General features: G+C 52.6%; 6 protein-coding genes across 6 annotated transcripts; 5 read left to right on the plus strand and 1 right to left on the minus strand.

Annotated features, from left to right (window-relative positions):
- Positions 1 to 269: 269 nt before the first annotated feature.
- Positions 270 to 5,554, plus strand: BO94DRAFT_584680 (P-loop containing nucleoside triphosphate hydrolase protein; the record flags this gene model as incomplete). Its single annotated transcript, XM_025615643.1, has 19 exons — positions 270 to 485; positions 542 to 971; positions 1,032 to 1,611; positions 1,668 to 1,696; positions 1,750 to 1,952; positions 2,007 to 2,034; positions 2,100 to 2,487; positions 2,536 to 2,833; positions 2,880 to 3,042; positions 3,105 to 3,452; positions 3,501 to 3,615; positions 3,664 to 3,735; positions 3,789 to 3,839; positions 3,893 to 3,957; positions 4,015 to 4,436; positions 4,497 to 4,693; positions 4,745 to 4,828; positions 4,885 to 5,268; positions 5,335 to 5,554. 19 exons carry the CDS (start codon positions 270 to 272, stop codon positions 5,552 to 5,554), a joined length of 4,293 nt encoding a protein of 1,430 aa, XP_025468328.1.
- A 949-nt stretch (positions 5,555 to 6,503) lies between these two features.
- Positions 6,504 to 6,828, plus strand: BO94DRAFT_534186 (uncharacterized protein). Its single transcript, XM_025611481.1, has one exon. It carries the CDS (start codon positions 6,586 to 6,588, stop codon positions 6,769 to 6,771), a length of 186 nt encoding a protein of 61 aa, XP_025468329.1. The 5' UTR covers positions 6,504 to 6,585; the 3' UTR covers positions 6,772 to 6,828.
- BO94DRAFT_34922 (uncharacterized protein) lies at positions 6,759 to 7,765 on the plus strand. The gene is made up of 2 exons (XM_025607091.1): positions 6,759 to 6,835; positions 6,905 to 7,765. The coding sequence occupies exon 2, from the start codon at positions 7,030 to 7,032 to the stop codon at positions 7,561 to 7,563; it is 534 nt and encodes a 177-aa protein (XP_025468330.1). The 5' UTR covers positions 6,759 to 6,835; positions 6,905 to 7,029; the 3' UTR covers positions 7,564 to 7,765.
- Positions 7,766 to 7,903: 138 nt separating this feature from the next.
- BO94DRAFT_584682 (uncharacterized protein) lies at positions 7,904 to 8,755 on the minus strand (the record flags this gene model as incomplete). Its single annotated transcript, XM_025615644.1, has 3 exons — positions 7,904 to 8,140; positions 8,196 to 8,366; positions 8,444 to 8,755. The coding sequence occupies 3 exons, from the start codon at positions 8,753 to 8,755 to the stop codon at positions 7,904 to 7,906; spliced, it is 720 nt and encodes a 239-aa protein (XP_025468331.1).
- Positions 8,756 to 12,685: 3,930 nt separating this feature from the next.
- On the plus strand, positions 12,686 to 14,327 carry BO94DRAFT_464275 (MFS transporter; the record flags this gene model as incomplete). The annotated part of the gene is made up of 4 exons (XM_025608057.1): positions 12,686 to 12,798; positions 12,856 to 13,977; positions 14,043 to 14,121; positions 14,196 to 14,327. The coding sequence occupies 4 exons, from the start codon at positions 12,686 to 12,688 to the stop codon at positions 14,325 to 14,327; spliced, it is 1,446 nt and encodes a 481-aa protein (XP_025468332.1).
- A 679-nt stretch (positions 14,328 to 15,006) lies between these two features.
- Positions 15,007 to 16,843, plus strand: BO94DRAFT_34959 (uncharacterized protein). Its single transcript, XM_025607094.1, has 2 exons — positions 15,007 to 15,332; positions 15,404 to 16,843. The coding sequence occupies exons 1-2, from the start codon at positions 15,100 to 15,102 to the stop codon at positions 16,479 to 16,481; spliced, it is 1,311 nt and encodes a 436-aa protein (XP_025468333.1). The 5' UTR covers positions 15,007 to 15,099; the 3' UTR covers positions 16,482 to 16,843.
- The last annotated feature ends 280 nt before the right edge of the window (positions 16,844 to 17,123 follow it).

The following is a 17,123-nucleotide window of genomic DNA, read 5'->3' on the forward strand; positions in this document are numbered from 1 at the left end:
TTCGAACGGCGCGATGGGGGGCAAATTCACTATGTTATATTATACCCCGTCGGGGAGGTCGGACAAGAACGGAGTCCGTTCCACTATTACCGCCATCGAGGGCCACTAATGCAGCGGGGAAACACCTCATCAGGCGCGATCGTAAACACTAGCCTTCCTCGGTTACTGCTTACGCTGGGATCCACCACGAGGCCGTTCATAAGAGTATCCCCCTTCCCTCGTTAGGGAGGGCGCCCATGGTGAGATAGATAGATAGAGATTGCTCGACCATGGCTGGATGTCAGGACAACTCGTTCGGCCCATATGCGGGCCCGGAGTGCCGGGGCGGCTTCGATTTTACCCTCAAGTTCGAGGAGATCGTGATGACTCTGGTCCCAGCCACCATTTTCCTGCTTGTAGCCACAATCATAATCATCTGCCTACTATGGACACGCGGTTCTGTGGGGGCTGGAGTGGGATTTGATCGCCTGTCGATAGCCAAGCGGGTGAGTCCATCGACTCGACTCCATCGACTACTGCCACCGGGTTCTAATTATTTTAGATGGCCAGTGGGATGTTATGCATTCAATCCCTCGCCCTTCTGGTTTGTGCCAGGTACCAAACGGCCGCGGTGACTCGTTTGATGCTGGCCACCACCGCCGTGCTCTTCGTAGAAAACGTTGCCCTCGCCGCTTGGTCCACGCTGGAACACCAACGCAGTGCGCACCCAAGTTTGGCCTTGAATACCTACTTGGTATGCATGGTGCTGCTCCAGGCGTGCCGAGTACGCTCGCTCTGGTTGGCAGACACTCCTCTGGATCTTTCTATTCTTACCACCACCTCCCTAGCGACGCGCCTAGCCTTGTTAACTTTAGAATCCGTGGACAAACCTCGCCCCGAAGAAACAAAGGGTTCGCCGAACTTGCTCGAAGACCGTGGGTCATTTCCGAGTCGGGTCTTCTTCGGCTGGCTGGTGCCATTGCTGCGCCAAGGTACGTTGCCCATCCCAAGATCACACCAGGCGATCGCCCGTATCTGATTCCTTTCCCCAGGATACTCGGGGATCTTGTCGGCAGTAGACTTCTCCGGCCTGGAGACAGACCGCACACAGCAGGAGCGGCAACGTCGTTTTACTGCGGCAGTCGAACGCCGGCGAGGGACACCTGCCTCCAAGTTCCATCTGATCACCATTCTTATTTACTGTAACCCGGCCGACTTTGTGGGAGCCATAGTATTTCGGCTTTCGTATATTGCGGCGCTCTTTGCCCAGCCGTTTCTGATCCAAGATGTTCTGAACTTCCTCGAAGACGGCAGCATGCCTCTCAACCGGGGCTATGGCCTAATCGGCGCCTTCGGCCTAATTTACCTCTTCATCGCCATCTTCACGGCTCACTACGCGCATTGCACCAATCGCTTTGCCCTCGGCTCTTGGGCCCTGTTAGTGAATGGTGTGGTAGATGCCACGCTGAACGCCCCCGTTGCCACGATCCCGCAGCCGGGTAAGGTGGGTGCCGCCGTCAATGTAGATGCGGCCAACACCGTCCAGGGGTTCCGGGCGATGCACGATTTGTGGGCATCGTTTGTCACGGTAGCTCTTTGCTTGTGGCTGCTGTATCTTCAACTCGGACTCGCGTAAGCACAACCCAAGGACAGCCGCATTTCTTATTACTCAGTGCTAACTCTCACAGCTTCGTCGCTCCCCTGCTCTCCACCATTGGTAAGATCCTCCTTTGCCTGGCGCTATTCACAACACTCATTGTTGACATTTAGTGTTTACTGCCCTGACTGTGAGCGTCTCGCCGATCATGATCCGTCGGCAACGGTCGTGGGTGGAGGCAACAGAGCGTCGCCTGGGCGTGATCATCCGGACAATTTCGTCCATCAAGGAGATTAAGATGATGGGGCTCGGGTCCAGGATGGAACAAAGCATACAACAGCTGCGCAGGGATGAGGTTCGAATGGCAAGGTATGAGGTTATTGGAGGACCTTCAGGTCAGACACTGTCTGATTGCTAATCTGCCTGCTAGGCGGTTTCGACGCATGATATCTCTCATCGTACTTTTCTGTAGGTGACACCTGGCTGTTAGGATGAATGCTCGGCTCGACTAACGTCTACCCAGCGGCAGGATCCTATCAAGGCGCTACCTTCGTGACGTATGGAGCGTTCGCCATTATCTGTCGCGTGACGGGTACGACGCTCAACACGTACAACTTGGACATGTCGTTGTCGGTGCTCAGTATCATGACCAGCCCCCTTTACCTAATGATCCAGCAGGCGCCAGTGGTTGTTGCCGGACTGAATTCCCTGCAGCGACTGGATGCCGTGCTTAAGCTCCCGCGCGTACCGAATACGCCTGCCCAAGATGTTAACTGTGTTGCAGGCCCCATTGAGGATAAAGCACTAATCACACTCCAGGAGGCCACACTGGATTGGGACGGAAACTCGCCGGTCCTCGAAGACGTTAATTTGCAAGTATTCTCAGGCCAGTTTCATGCCATTGTCGGCCCGTAAGTCTGAATAACTCCGCCCAAGGGGTTTCCTCACTAACTGGATAGAACGGGTTCTGGCAAGTCAACGCTTCTGAGGGCCCTGCTGGGCGAGCTTAACCCCATCCGCGGGGTGATCCGCAAGAGAGTCAGTGGGGGGATTGCATACTGCGCCCAAAAGCCATGGTTGATGAACGGGACAATCCGGTCAAACGTCATCGGAACCGGCCCATTTGAACCGTCGTGGTACCAACAGGTTCTCTTCGCGTGCGACCTGGACAAGGATCTGGCATCGTTCCCTCAGCGCGATCAGACGTCGATTGGATCCGCAGGAGTCGCTCTTAGTGGCGGGCAGAAACAGAGAGTGGTGGGTACTAGATAGATCTTACCATGCAAGCGCTCACAGAAGATAGGGTCTTGCGCGGGCACTGTATGCCCGATCAGAGCTCCTCATTCTTGACGACATCCTGGGCGGGCTAGACAATACCACGCAACACAATGTGATTGAGCGAGTGTTCGGGGCCCAGGGCGTGGCTCGCCAGGCGTGCACCACCACCGTTGTGGTCACACATCATGGTAAGCTCGACCGGAATAAGGCTTCTTCATCGCTTCACTAACGATAATCCTTCTTGGTCTAGCAACACTGATTTCCTTAATGGACACATGCTTGCTCTGTGGGGATGGCAGGGTGGAGGCCCAGAATTCCAGTACTGCTTTGCATAAATTGCAACGCGTCGAGTCCGCCGACACGCTAGACGAAAAGACTGAGAGTCATGATCAAGAAGCTAGTTCGTCAATGAGCCACCAGGCGGAAGGTCAGTACGTCGCGGAGGGGGTCGAGCAGGCGGAGACGGAGGATCAACCCAAGCGCTCCGACCCGGAAAGCTGGCGCCTCTATCGGTACTATATGCAGCTCGTTGGAAATCATCACACTCTTCTCTTTATCATCCTTAGCGCGACTGTTGCCGGTGTTTCCGTGTATCAACGTAGGTTGATTTCTCCTATCCTTCGCTTTATCTCGCTAATTCGCCTAGAATATTGGCTGACCGACTGGGCGGATGCGGAGTCGAACCGGCAGCTCTCGATGTATATCACCGTGTATCTCGGGATGTTGGTGGCGACTCTCATCGTTATCTTTGGGTGGTGCAGGTAAGCTGAACCTTCTGTCTTCCTGATAGTCGACTGACACCGGGGTAGTCATTTTTTAGATATCATGATACAGAAGGCATCATTGCAACTGCACGAAGCACAGCTCCTTGCATTCTTGAGGTCAGTGGTCCCGCCTCCGGACGATTACAAGGTTAACGAAGGGACTCTTCCAGGGCACCTATCTCCTTCCTCATGGCCGCCAAATCGGGGGCCTTAGCCAATCGGTATGTATGGTTGAACAGCCAAAGCAGCAACGGACTGAGATCGACGTTTTTAGATTCACCCAGGACATTATGCTGGTAGACGACGAGTTACCGCTCGCGCTCTTGAATACCGTGTCCTGTGAGCTCCATCCGACGATGATGGTTTTCGAGAATCTTGACTAACTGCCCGCCATAGCATTCTTTAGCGTACTCGCAGAAGTGGTGGTCGTCTTTGTGGCATGCCCAATTATGGCGGCCGTGACGCCTGCATTGTTCATTGTTTTTTGGGTGCTCCAGTCCTTCTATCTGCGTACCTCTCGCCAGTTGCGTGTCCTCGAAATTGAAGCAAAGGCGCCTCTGTACCAGCACACTCTTCAATGTGCCGAAGGTCTTGCAACAATCCGTGCCTTTGGCTGGACGGCTGCACAGCAGACAGAGAGCACTCGGTACGTCAATTCTGCCCAAGAGCCGATGTACATGTTGTACAGCGTGCAGGTATGGCTGAAGATGGTCTTGGACCTCATCATTGCTGGGGTGTGTGTGTTGTTTGCGGGTTTGGTGGTGAAGCTGCGCTCTTCCTCAGAGGCTGGTATGATTGGATTGGGATTCATCAGCATTGTACGTGTCAGACCCTTTACCAGCATACCTCCGGATCAAGCACCAATAACAATGACTTAGATAACGATGAGTACAACCAGTCGACGGTTCATGGTGGCGTGGACCACGCTGGAGATCTCACTCGGAGCGCTCTCGCGCATTCACTCCTTCGTCACCGACAGTCCCTCCGAAGATGCGAGCTCCGGGTCTGCGCAGCGGCCGACAGTATGGCCGACCGAAGGAAAGGTCGAGTTCTCCAACGTTTCCGCTACTTATACGTATGTGACAAACATTCTGAGGTGGAAGAATTCCTAACTTATGCCAAACAGCGCGCAAGGCAGGCCAGTTTTATCCGACATCAACCTCACGATCCATCCCCGAGAGAAGATCTTAATCTGTGGACGCAGTGGCAGGTATGTTTGCAGACCCCGGAAACCAGAAGAGGTCATACCTGATATAGTCTGTCTAGCGGCAAGAGCTCACTGGTGTCTTCCCTACTGCGACTTCTCCACGTCTCTTCGGGCACCATCCGCATTGATGACCTGGATACATCCACGATGTCCGTAGCATCGGTGAGATCAGCCCTTACGGTTCTTCCTCAAGACCCGTTCTTCATTTCCGGCTCTATTCGGGACAATATGAATCTGGGTACGAGCGTATCGAGTGATGAACAGATCCAAGCCGCGCTTCGCAAGGTCGGGCTGTGGACGTATGTAGAAAAAGAGCTGGGGGGGCTTGAAAGCACCCTAGACCCCAAGATGATGCTCAGCCAAGGGCAGCAACAGCTTTTCTGCCTCTCGCGGATGATTTTGCAAAAAGGGAAGATCATCATCATCGATGAGGCCAGCAGCAGGTGAGATCAACCTTCCTTCCTTCCTTAGCCTGTGATTTCAATCGACCGTGTGTGCTGACTGCGCAGTGTTGACAACGACACGGACGCCCGGATGAACGCCATCATTCGGTCCGAGCTAGACGACCGAACCGTCATATGCGTGGCGCACCGGCTGGACCATTTGCTGGATTATGATCGGGTGGTTGTGCTGCAAAGTGGTAGGATCGTCGAGGTGGGAGAGCCCAAGGCGCTACTGCAGCGACCGTCCATGTTTCAGGAGCTGTGGCAAAGCATGCATGCTGTTTAGTGCCGATGAGTAGTACGGAGGTGATGATGTCGCGGGATGGCGGGAAAGTGGGGGAAGTCGCGTAGGTCGCGTCGATACCAGTCATGTGATAATGATACTGCAGTAGAGGTACATACTTGGTAACCGAGTATAGAGATAACATTATTATGACATTTCTCACCATCCCTAATCTAGATCACCTCATCCGTCAGCATAAGCATTACGGTGTCAGCAAAAGGACTGACCCACTCCATTGGGTAGCGCTTATTGACCGGGCGCATCATTGGATTACCTTATCTCCCCAGACAAGTTCCCTTGCTATAGTGCTTATTTCCTGTGAATGTATCATCCTGCTGAAGATGATGGGGCCGTTGCTACCCCACTTTTAGTCCATTCCGTCTCCTGATTTACCTAGCAAACGGGACCTTCATCCCTCGAGAGATGGTATGTAGTATGTGGATAGAGACTGGATGGGCACTACAGAGTATACCATAGAGAGAACTAAACATCAGCCAAACAAAACCCATAGTACGTTCAAGTACCGGTTCAGTTCTCAACAACTCCAGACGTCTGTCTCTGCTGCTGGCTAAAATAGAACCTTAGGTGCTACCCGGGGCTAATTCCCCACTTAGGGTTAGTGGTAAGGAAAGGATGTGTATCAGTATCTACGGATAAAGATCTAGGCCCCCGCCAGTGTGCACTTGCAAAGGATTATGAAGGATTCTTGTGCAGTGCAGGACTGGATGCCTACCAAAGTACCCGGGAAATAAATCATACCCATGCTAGTAGGAAAACAAAAATATATCTTGCATATAAGCGGTAAAGAGTCCTGTCGGCTAGAACTTGTCTTCAGTGGAAGGATTAGTGACTACTGCCATACTGCATCGACTAGCAAGGGTAGTTGCATCAGCCTCAGGGTGGCTTGCGTAGCTAGCAATCTGTTTCCTTACAGCCCCCCCTCTTTAAATAAGGGATATAACGGAGCGGGGGGGACCAGTGGAAGGATGGCAGTCATTCAATGAGATACAATTCTTTCCCATAGTCTTCTATCCATGGCCAGTAATACTACTACGGGCCTGATGCCGTTCCCCGATGATGCCGCTGCGGCAGCACAAGACTATGAGCAGCGAAGGAGGGTCCAGAATCGTCTGGCACAGCGGAGATTTCGTATGTTTGCGGTCGCATCGCCAGCCTATTCATTCATTTACCTTAGTTTGACTTTTCTTGATCCTCGCTAATTGTATATAGGCGAGAAAGCAAGGCAACAAAGGGAATTGAGTCGGCTCGCTTCTCAGAATAGAGGTGTGTATGATATTTATTCATCGATTGTCTCTGGCTTCCATCTCCTTAAGCTTCTAAACCCTTAATCAGTGGAATCTTTCCCGCCAGATCAATTTCAGAAACATACCTCACAATCACATCCTTCGAGCGCAGAGATCCCCGCCAGCACCAGCGCCAACTCTTCCTATAAGCAACACACACCACACCCGGCATACATGGCAAAGATAGAGAATATGGCAATATCACTCGACTCACAGGTCTGTATACCCTGGGCTCATCCCTCCCTTTCATTCCCCCAGACAAAGATTAAATTTTGCTTATTTCGCAGGTGTTCGTTCCTCCTCGTCTACCACCACTTACCCCCGACAGCAGCGGTAGCTTCGAGCATGTCCCCAATCTCGGGCCCACCACTACTACGTGGGGAGGAGGCGTCGGAATATCGCAGATCCATTCGGTACGTAGTCGATATAGTATCGGGGTTACCTCGGACCGCTGCTAACCGATGGGGGTTGTATGTGCCCGTGCAGGAGGCTTCTCCTACCGATGCAATTGGGATAGTGCAGACCCAACAGGCGGTATTGGTGGTTGAAGCGCAGCAACATCTTCGGCAGGTCATGATGCTGTATGATATGGGGGTCGCGCTGGGGATGATTCCGTTGACACCGCGACTGCGAAGGATCTTGGCTACGGCTCAGGATAATATTCATCTTCTGTGGGCTGAGAATGGGAGAGAGGGAATGAGTTCGTGATGATTTTGGGCTAGTTCGGAGTTTCTGTGGTATGACGGGTTTTGTGTCTTGTGGGCGTAACAATACAATATGTAGCGTTGGTGTTCAGGGAAATAAGATACTGTCATAAAGCGTATACCAAGCTGAGGCCGGTACTATAGATATGATAAAGAAATACCCTGTGGAATTCATAGGATCATAAGCAAAGCGGTCAGATATGTCTGTACTAGAACTCCAGGAATTAAGCGTACAAGTGCATGATCAACCCCCCTGTGTGGGTCACAATGACTTCTGCTACTGCCAATAGTCCATAAAGATTCGGGAATGTCTCCTAACCCTAATCGCCGAAGCCACCGGCCGGTTAATCGATAACGGGGCCTCGTGGAGGTGGGGTTGGGGCGCCGTGCAAAGCGCAAAACTCGGAATGCGCATCCTTCAGGAGCTGTCGAAACTCAGCCTGAGGGGAAAGAATGCCAAACAGCACGCCAAAGTCGTACAGCGACATGGTGGCTTCGAGCCGCTGCTTGGCATGGGTACACAGCTGATCCTTCTGGCGCTGCAGGGTAATAATGGCATGCGCTAGTTCGTCTGCGACTCGCTGAACGACGATGATGATTAGCTTAGCAGGGTACTGTAGGCTGTGGAGTACATACACCGCCATCCTTGTCGCCAAATAGATTGCTATTGTCCACGTATGTGGTGGGTAAGGGGAAGCCTTCATCCCGGGGGTCGGCGTGTCCGGGCATCGATGGAATTGGTCCCAGATCCTCCTGGCTTAAGGGGAGGATCTCGGAGCTCGCAAGGCTGCTGCTACCCACTCCCACCTGGCCGGTTGCATGACATGGGTTAGAATCCTTTCATCATACGCGATCAATTGATAGGTCCTCAGTTTCAAGCTTACCGACAGAGATCTAATGCAGTCCTGACTGTAAGGCTGAGGCTCCCGGCGGTACGCTTCGTAGAATGCTATGAGGTTGGAGGAGAGAGTACTTTCTTCGTCGGACAGCATTTGCAGCCCATTACTCCCATCGACCTCTCCTGGCGTTATTGGCTCCTCAGATGGAAATGTGAGCAGCGTCTCGCCAGATCCCCTCTGGTGCAGGTACAGGCTGTCATGATCGGCGGTGACATGGTCCACTCCTACCATCGGCGAGGAAATCTCTAGCATGTCTTTGTTTTCATGACCAGTCGACTCCGTGTCCCTTTCGCTCATCCTTGAAGGAAGAGAAGGAGAAAATAGAGGTTGCTGTTTCTGTGGCCTACACACATGTAGGTCTTTATACGATCTTCGAAGGACTGTCCCGTGGACAGTATCCTGACTAACGTGTCTTCTGAGAAGAAAGATCAACGACTAGATGTACTGGAGGAATGACAACAGGGTTCCATTGAGCCCCAGATGCAGGGATCGTAGAACTTAGAAGGTTGTCGGTTGTTGCTGCCGTGGCAGGGATTGCGAAACGCATGCCTAATCAGCGGTCATTCCCGCGGCTGACCTCTCCACGAGAAGGGAGGCGTGATGTTGCCGTTGACAGTCTCCACTACCTAATACTGGGGCGATTCCTTTTCCCCGGTCATGGCTAATCATAGACACTCAGTCATTCCTTCTGGAATTACAGGTGGTAGCCCTGTTCGCATGTGGCGATGAGGATTTGCCTCCTCTAAAGGATGGTCGGAGGATCCGACTAGTTACCGTCAGTGCCCAAAAGGAAAGCAAAGCCTACCACGACACAGCCGAGACGAAGTTCCGTAGCGCGACTACTAGCCACCTACTAGGAGCCGTGCTGACTGCAGACCGTACCTTGGGATCCTATCACGCCACCTGAGATTCCCGAGAGGCCATTGCCACTAGGTACGTACTGCTGAGTAAATATTAAATACCACTACCATCATGAGGAAATGGGGGCTGGATGGGGATTAGATGGTAGTCTCATCGAATGAGCGATCGAGTAGTATTAGGGTTGTGAACCCGGACCTCCGACGGCTTCTCCGCACTCCGCAGCAGTCTCCAGTCCTATCAGTCCACCCCGTTATTCAATTGCAAAGTCCTGACAGAGACTCCCCTTTCTACCACCTGATGGCGATATTCTGGCAGAATGTGTACTGATCGTGTCGTGAGTTTTCCATCTGTCACTCTACCCCAACTGCCAGTTAATTAGATTAATCCCGGGCGACTTAATCCATAGTGAATGCATCAACTCACCAAATAACGATAAGCTCGAGTAGATTGCGTCTAGCGCCCACCACGGATTACCGCTAAGTCTAAGAAGGTAACCAGTTCTGTTCTTCATTTTACGCCGTTTTTCAGCGATTCGATCCTGCAGCCGAATCCCTAGCAGCTGATCCTACCTGGTAGGATTCAAACGTACGTAGGTCGGCTCTAGATCACAGACAGACAGATAATCTACCTTAGTTAAAGCGAGCCAGCCAGTTATAACCACATGGGAGATATAGGATCGTGACCAGGATTATGGCCAGGATTGTAGTCGGGATTGTCACCGGAGATCTTAACCCTCAGATTCAAATTCCTCATGACAATCATCATTGTAGTCGAATAAATTAATAAATATGATCGTTCGACCCAGATAAGAGAGCGGCTCTCCCAGTTTCTGCAGTATTGAAGGTGCGATTTAGCGTTGAATTCCGCATGCCAGGTAAGCACTACTAAAGAACCCCGGTCCTCTGTGCAATCAATCTCTCTTCTCGAGTGATAATGCACCAACAAATCTGAGACTATGCAATCCAGATGGATCACAATAACCTTTGATATCAAACTCAATGGATTGGCGGAATGCTAAGACTAATCATGCTATCGCACCACCGAAGTAAACATAAATAGGGGCCAGACACTGACAGGCACGGGGCACGGGGCACGGGCACGGACGGACACGCGGGCCGACGGCCCAAGAATTCACCCAATTAGATCGATCCCCACCCAATCAACTCAACCTTTCCTTTTTGGGTAATGAAGATGTTGAACCTATGATCCTGGACTACCTAACGTCTTACTTCTATTAGATGACTGGGAAACATGACGATAAGCCCTTATCTTGGTATCAAAGGTTCTAGAATCATATCATCTACTCCGTCGGGGAGATACTACTGTGGAGTAGAGCTGTCCGCGTAATTAGGTATGGAGTAGGCATATCAAAATTACCCGCCCCAAGTGTCAAACGAATACTACACACCTTACTTATACTAGACTAGCGTTTGATAATCCCGCTCAGGCTAGGTGATATACGGAAGTTCCGGTCAGGTGATCTATCTACTACGTAGCAGAGTAATGCTACACACATCTCGCGCAAACAGAGACTGATAGTTATAGAATCAGCCCGTGAGCTGGTGGCGGACGGGATTGTAGGTCTGTATTCTTACAAGGATTATTGGAGAAAGGTGGAAATCAGGACAAATTCCGATTTTTATGTTCGCATCAAATAGGAAAATATACTCAGGTGGCCATGCTAGTCCTAAGATAGGGTCGTGTATGTGGTCTTTGAGATTATGTGTGGTCTCAATATCTAGATCGCTTCCTAGGGAGGCGAGTCTAGTCCAATAGACCAACCATGATCATCTCCGCTCGAAACCCTGTCCATCCCCTTGCTCCTAAGGTACCCAGCAGATAGCTTTAGACGGAGAGTGCCAAGGCTCGCCAAATGGCATGAGAGTCAACTCGAGCTGAATGGTCAGTACGGATTACTTTGATACGAATATTAATCCAAGAGGAAGACAGACCGGAAAGTCGGAGATGTGGCGATTGCCGACTATGGCCCATTCGTCATGCCCTGCACGGCGTACAGTTGCCCCTTACATACACACACACACGCAACGAAGGCAAGGGGGAGTTGGTTCCATTCTGAACTGACTGCGGACGCCCTGCATGAACCGGGAAGGAGTCTCTTCCCACGAGTGTCTCCTCCCCGAGTGTCACCAACTGGAAGCAGAGTGAGACAGTGCCTTATCAGTCAGGCCACTTACATCAACAGTGTCAGTACTAGTGACTCATCTCCAGATGGCATACAGCCATGCATGATCTCGATAAACGCATGACGGACTTCAAATTAACCCTTCCGGTCGATGACCCCAAGCCCGCAGGCCTTAGCACTGCTGGAAGACCATTGAGGGTTTGCAGCAGAGTGGCCGGGATTGAAAATCGACGTCATTGCATGCGATAGCGAAGCAAGATTCTGCAATCCTTGGCACGCACTGACAAGCACCTGTCATTATACTACCGAATCAGAGTTGGCCCATTTGCCAAGCTGCACGGCTTTGATCGGCTATCACGCATGGGAACAAGGGTCATATATCTGCCATAAGCTAATTCAGGGGTCCCTGACAGGTTGGCTAGTCTGAAGGATGTTGCAGTGGAAAAGCTGGGGACCCCGGATGCTCCGAGTGGCTGTGATCACCTCTACCCACGGTTTCCATCGCAGCAACCTGCTGGAAGGAGTTGATCGGCCATCATGGTCAACTTGGTTATCTAGGCAATTTGAGGCTAAGAACTCCGGCGATCAATCATATAATCCTGCTCTGGAAGATCGAGGACCGGGCACCAGCCACGCCGACTTCGATAAGGTTTCCACCATCCTGGCTGTGAAAGCATGTCCTAAGAGCTTACCATTGCTTAGACAGAACTCACAAGCAATGAATGGTTTGTGATGTAAGTCCCCTTTAGAACCCTGCTGCCTCCAGGTTAAGCCAGACGGTTGCATCCATGGGATGCAAGAGGTCCAGGCACATGTTCCGACCAACCACTTGACAAATACCAATTCCACGAGACTGCAATTGGCACGGGGGTGTATGAGGTGGATATTGGATCCACATCTAGATTGCAGAAACACATTCCCTGCCCGGGCTGCGGCAGGCAACTTGGTGATCTCGTCTTTTGATGTCCTTCCTATCTGGTTGTGTTCGAAATCCCGACGGCATCCTCCACGCCGCGAGCGCTTGTTGATCCAAAGAGACTGATCAGGTGAACATGCTCGTGGGGTTGTGAAAAATTCAAATATTGCCATACCACGGGCATTGGCAAGCTACAAAATGGGGCGGTCCGGCTGTCGCTGTCCTAGGTTTCGCCCATACTATATCCCACTCCATACTTCTCAGCAGGTTACACCCGGATAGAGTGCCGTCTGAGTCCATTGACAACATGAAGCCGCAGCCCAGCCACTTGTCCACCAGCACGGTGACTGCCGAAGGGCTTGTCGACTTTGACGGACCCGATGACCCCATCAACCCCTACAACTGGTCGATGAAGAAACGGTAGGTGCATATTTCATCATTGCCTTGGCTCGAGGCTAATCGACAGCCGGCCTCTAGAGCGTCCATGTCGGTCGTCATAGGTCTCGCCACAATGGTGGTCTCATTTGCGAGCAGCGTGTTCTCTCCCGCCATCCCACAAGTCATGAAGGTTTATGGGATTACAAAAGAGGTGGGAACTCTCGGGGTTTCGCTCTATGTCTTTGGCTTTGCCTCTGGCCCATTAGTATTCGGGCCCTTCTCCGAACTCCACGGCCGTCACATCCCCCTGGTCATCGCCATGTTTGGCTTTACGGTCTTCTCCTTCGCAACGGCAGTTTCCAAGGACGTGCAGTCTTTGTTCATCCTGAGATTTTTCACCGGATTCTTTGGCGCCGGTCCTCTCACACTCGCGGGTCCCATCTTCGTCGATATGTTCAACCAGCGGCAACGAGGCATCCCGATTGTCATGTTTTGTCTCATGGTGTTCACCGGACCCTTGATAGCCCCGTTTGTAGGGGGCTTTATTGTCATGGATCCGTCGCTGGGGTGGAGGTGGACTGCTTATATCCCCGGGATATTGGGAGCTGCGATTACGGTGCTGGTGACCCTGTTTCTCGACGAGACCTATGCGCCCGTGGTCCTGGCTCGCAAGGCCGATCGCCTGCGTCGGGCAACCGGGGACTGGTCCCTTCATGCCGCGCAGGACGAGGTTAGCTTTGATCTCCGCGCCATTGCTAGGGACTACTTCAGCATCCCTCTGAAAATGCTGGTGTGGGATCCGATCGTGCTGTGCATGAGCCTGTTTGGCGCGTTTGTGTACGGACTCCTCTACCTCTTCCTGACGGCATACCCCATCATCTTCCAGAAAATCCACGGCATGAACCCGGGCGTGGGTGGACTGCCGTACTTGGGGGTAGTAATCGGACTGTTCCTTGGGGCCGTTGGGATTGCATCCACCCAGCCGTGGATGGAGCGGAAGGCCGAGCGGACCGGGGGAGAGATGATGCCCGAATGGCGCCTCCCCATTGCCATCCCCGGGGCGGCCGCGTTCTCCGGGGGGTTATTCTGGCTGGGGTGGACCGGGTATCAGCCCACGACCCATTGGATAGCTCCAACATTGTCCGGGTTGCTCACCGGCTTTGGCTTGTTGACCATGTTTTTGCCTTCGTTGGTGTATCTGGTGGAGGCACGTGCCCGAAAGTGAGTCTCCGTCGATCTGCCTGCCATTTGATTATTGCAATCGAGCTGATCCCGATGCTATGTAGAAGCGCGTCGGCTGTGGCGGCCCACACCTTCCTGCGGTCGGGAGCCGGAGGCGCGTTCCCGCTCTTTGCAACATACATGGTGAGTGGGATTGACCCTTGAATCGAATCATGGGGCATGATGAACCGGAAGCTAATGCGCGAGGGGGACATTAGTTTAACACTCTGGGAGTGGAATGGGCGTGTACGTTGCTGGGGTGCATCGGGGCGGTTCTCATCCCCATTCCGGTGCTGCTGTACGTGTGCGGCGCGCAGATCCGGAAGAAGAGCCGGCTGTCGGTCGCGTAGTAGATAGATAGCTGGGCTGGAGCTGTGATCGGCAGGTGGAAGAGATGGCGAGATACTGGGGCCATAAAACGAAAGTACCTAGCTATTGGAAATGAGACGATGAGATGCCGGTGGTTTTCACATTTTTCTCGATTGCATCAATGATGATCGGCGGGGGGTGGAGAGGGAATGATTGGGTGTGCCGGTCCGGACTGTAGCACTCCCACTAAAGGCTGCCGCTAGTCGCGGGCCTGACGATTTCGGCCGCCAAATCACGTTGCAAGGGAACCGAGCTCCGGCCAGCTCCTCTCCTCCCTCGTTTTGGCTTTGCTTCCTCCCTTCCATCGTGCAGCAGACGGGTCGGCACGTGAGAATTGAATGGATGGATGGATGGGGGAGTTGAAGGCCGGACCAGTCCAGTCCAGTCGCAAATCGATCGCGGGCGGAGAAAGAAGACTCCTCCCTCCCTCCCTTGGCCGCAGACGGGATCTCCTCCGTCCTCCCCTAACGTCTGAACCATCCGAACCGGCAATGGCGTGCTACTGGAGCTATACATCATCATCACCATCACCATCACCACCATGTATCCCGTCCACTGTTATTTAACTTGCCCATCCCAACGTCGCACAGGACCATGGCTCTCTCTCCGTCTAGGCCGGCCACCGTGTCACACACCCCCCAGACCCCTTTTAAACCCGCCCATCCCCGATCCCCCCTCACCGCTACCGCATCGCCTCCCCACCCCGGTATCCTCTAGATGCACGTTTTCTGATCGGCGATTTTCGACCGCAAAATGGCCGCTGCAACCCACCCCAACTTCCGCGATAGAAGTATCACCCAGCCCCTGCTCGAGGCCGACGAGTACGATGAGTACTCGTGGGTGCTGCTGGAAGACCATCCGTTGCGCTCGCCTCCCGCCGAATGTTGCCCGGGTATAGTTTGGGTCATCCACCGCTGCTGTGCGGCGGTAAGCAAGAGATGGAGCGATCGCGCCCTCTCGTTGATCTGCTTGTTCTTGATGTTCTTGTATGTCATCCTTCTTCCATCGCCCCTAACTGGTCGGCTCGTATCAAGGCTTACTGACAAGCAACTATCAGAGTAGCCATCCAGTTTTTATCACTCTTGCCATACGGCGTCTCTTACATTTTCCTTCGCGAGCAGTACAAACAACAAACGGGGTTCGTCCATTGGCCCGTGGAGTTCAACAACCAGCCCGCTGCTTGTATCTCCTACAATCCACGAGCACATTCGAGTGCAATCCAATACTCTGTTGCTGCGGGCTGTACCGGCATCAAAGCGGATATCTGGCTCCAAGATGATGACCTTCTTGTAGGCCCCTCGACGTCAAGCCTCAAGAAAGAGTCAACCCTGCGCAGTGTCTATCTGGAGCCACTACTGGACCAACTGGATGCTAGGAACACAGACGAGGCTCAGTCTGACCACGGTACCATGTCAGCTTGGACGGGACTATTTGAATGGAATCCAATGCAGCAAGCTACCTTGTTCTTGGAGATACGATCCTCAACGCAGGACGTGTGGCCTCGTCTCTTCTCCGAACTGGCTTTGCTAAGCGAACGAGGGTATCTGACCCACCGGAATGGGACGCTGGTTGTCCCCGGCCCCATCACCATCGTTCTAACGGGTAGGGATCATGTGAACATATATGATACCCACCTAGTTGACCATAAAAACCTCGTCGATTATCTATTCTTTGATGAGCGATTGATCGTGGACGCTGAAGGGTCTGCCGCCACCCCAGCATCAACAGAGGATCAACAGGACCACTTTGAACAAAGCTCAAGGATCTCAATCCCGGACTTGGACATACCACCCCTTGGTAGAGCAATTCAGCTGTACAGCGCATCCGTCAATTTCAGTACGGCCATTGGGTCGCCTCATCGAGGTCGATTCTCCCCACGACAAATTGATCTGATCAAGAGCCAAGTGCGAGCCGCCCATCAACGGGGATTGTTGGCTCGGTATGAGGGTATTCCCTGCTATTCAGAGGGGATGCGACGCATTATCTGGAGGATCTTGGTTAATGAGGGTGCAGACTTTATTGAGGTTGACTGGACTGGATGTGCTAGCCGGGGCTGGCGACGGTTCTTTAGTATAGGAGCCCGGGACTGGTCCGGCAACCAATCTCGGCATCTTCTTTGGCCATGGGGTAAGTAGTATGTGGGCGGAAGATAAATAATGATATTGAGAAGTATATAATGCGTGTGATGGGAGGAGCCGTGCGTATGTATTTCGCGAGTAAGATATCGCGTAGGACCTTGCAGCCCGAGGGTTACCAAGGTGCTCCGTAGATACCACTGAAAATATACCCAGCTTGCAGCATACCAGAAGGAAGGGATTAAGCAAGGAGTTCAGAGGTTAAATCATCGGCAATGTGGCAAGCGGCAAGAGTCGAACATTACGCCATACCTGAAAGTCGGAACGGATGATTGTCGGGATCGTAGGATCGGCCGTGAAAGGGATGAGGACAAATCCGCTTACGATAAGAACAGTACTGGACATCAGATATGACGCCGGAATTGGCCGTGTCTGCTCCGTTGTAACATGATGAATTTTCCGACCGACGCAGTCCAAAGAAATGCCTCAGACCACGACGCCGAAGCAGATGCAGAGGGACCGGAACGGTGTATCAGATGGAGGCGACCGTCTGGATAATTATAGGGAGGGAGAGGTGGCCAGGGCCGAGTTAATCGGCTGGGATCGGCAGGTTCAGGCATTGCAGGTGGGGAAAGGACATTGCTGGCTGTCATTAGTCATGGCTGCGCCTGTACTCCATGCTCCATGGTGCCAATCCATCCT

The sequence above is a fragment of the Aspergillus sclerotioniger genome, assembly GCF_003184525.1.
Source record: "Aspergillus sclerotioniger CBS 115572 chromosome Unknown BO94scaffold_11, whole genome shotgun sequence".
Taxonomy (NCBI): Eukaryota; Fungi; Ascomycota; class Eurotiomycetes; order Eurotiales; family Aspergillaceae; genus Aspergillus; species Aspergillus sclerotioniger.

What these genes read in the sequence shown, in the direction of transcription:
- BO94DRAFT_34959 (XM_025607094.1), top strand. Translation starts at nt 15,100, where the DNA reads ATGGCCGCTGCAACCCACCCCAACTTCCGCGATAGAAGTATCACCCAG. An exon ending in TGCTTGTTCTTGATGTTCTT is followed by an intron (nt 15,333 to 15,403) that starts GTATGTCATCCT and finishes AGCAACTATCAG; the next exon opens with AGTAGCCATCCAGTTTTTAT.
- BO94DRAFT_534186 (XM_025611481.1), top strand. Translation starts at nt 6,586, where the DNA reads ATGGCCAGTAATACTACTACGGGCCTGATGCCGTTCCCCGATGATGCC.
- BO94DRAFT_34922 (XM_025607091.1), top strand. Translation starts at nt 7,030, where the DNA reads ATGGCAAAGATAGAGAATATGGCAATATCACTCGACTCACAGGTCTGT.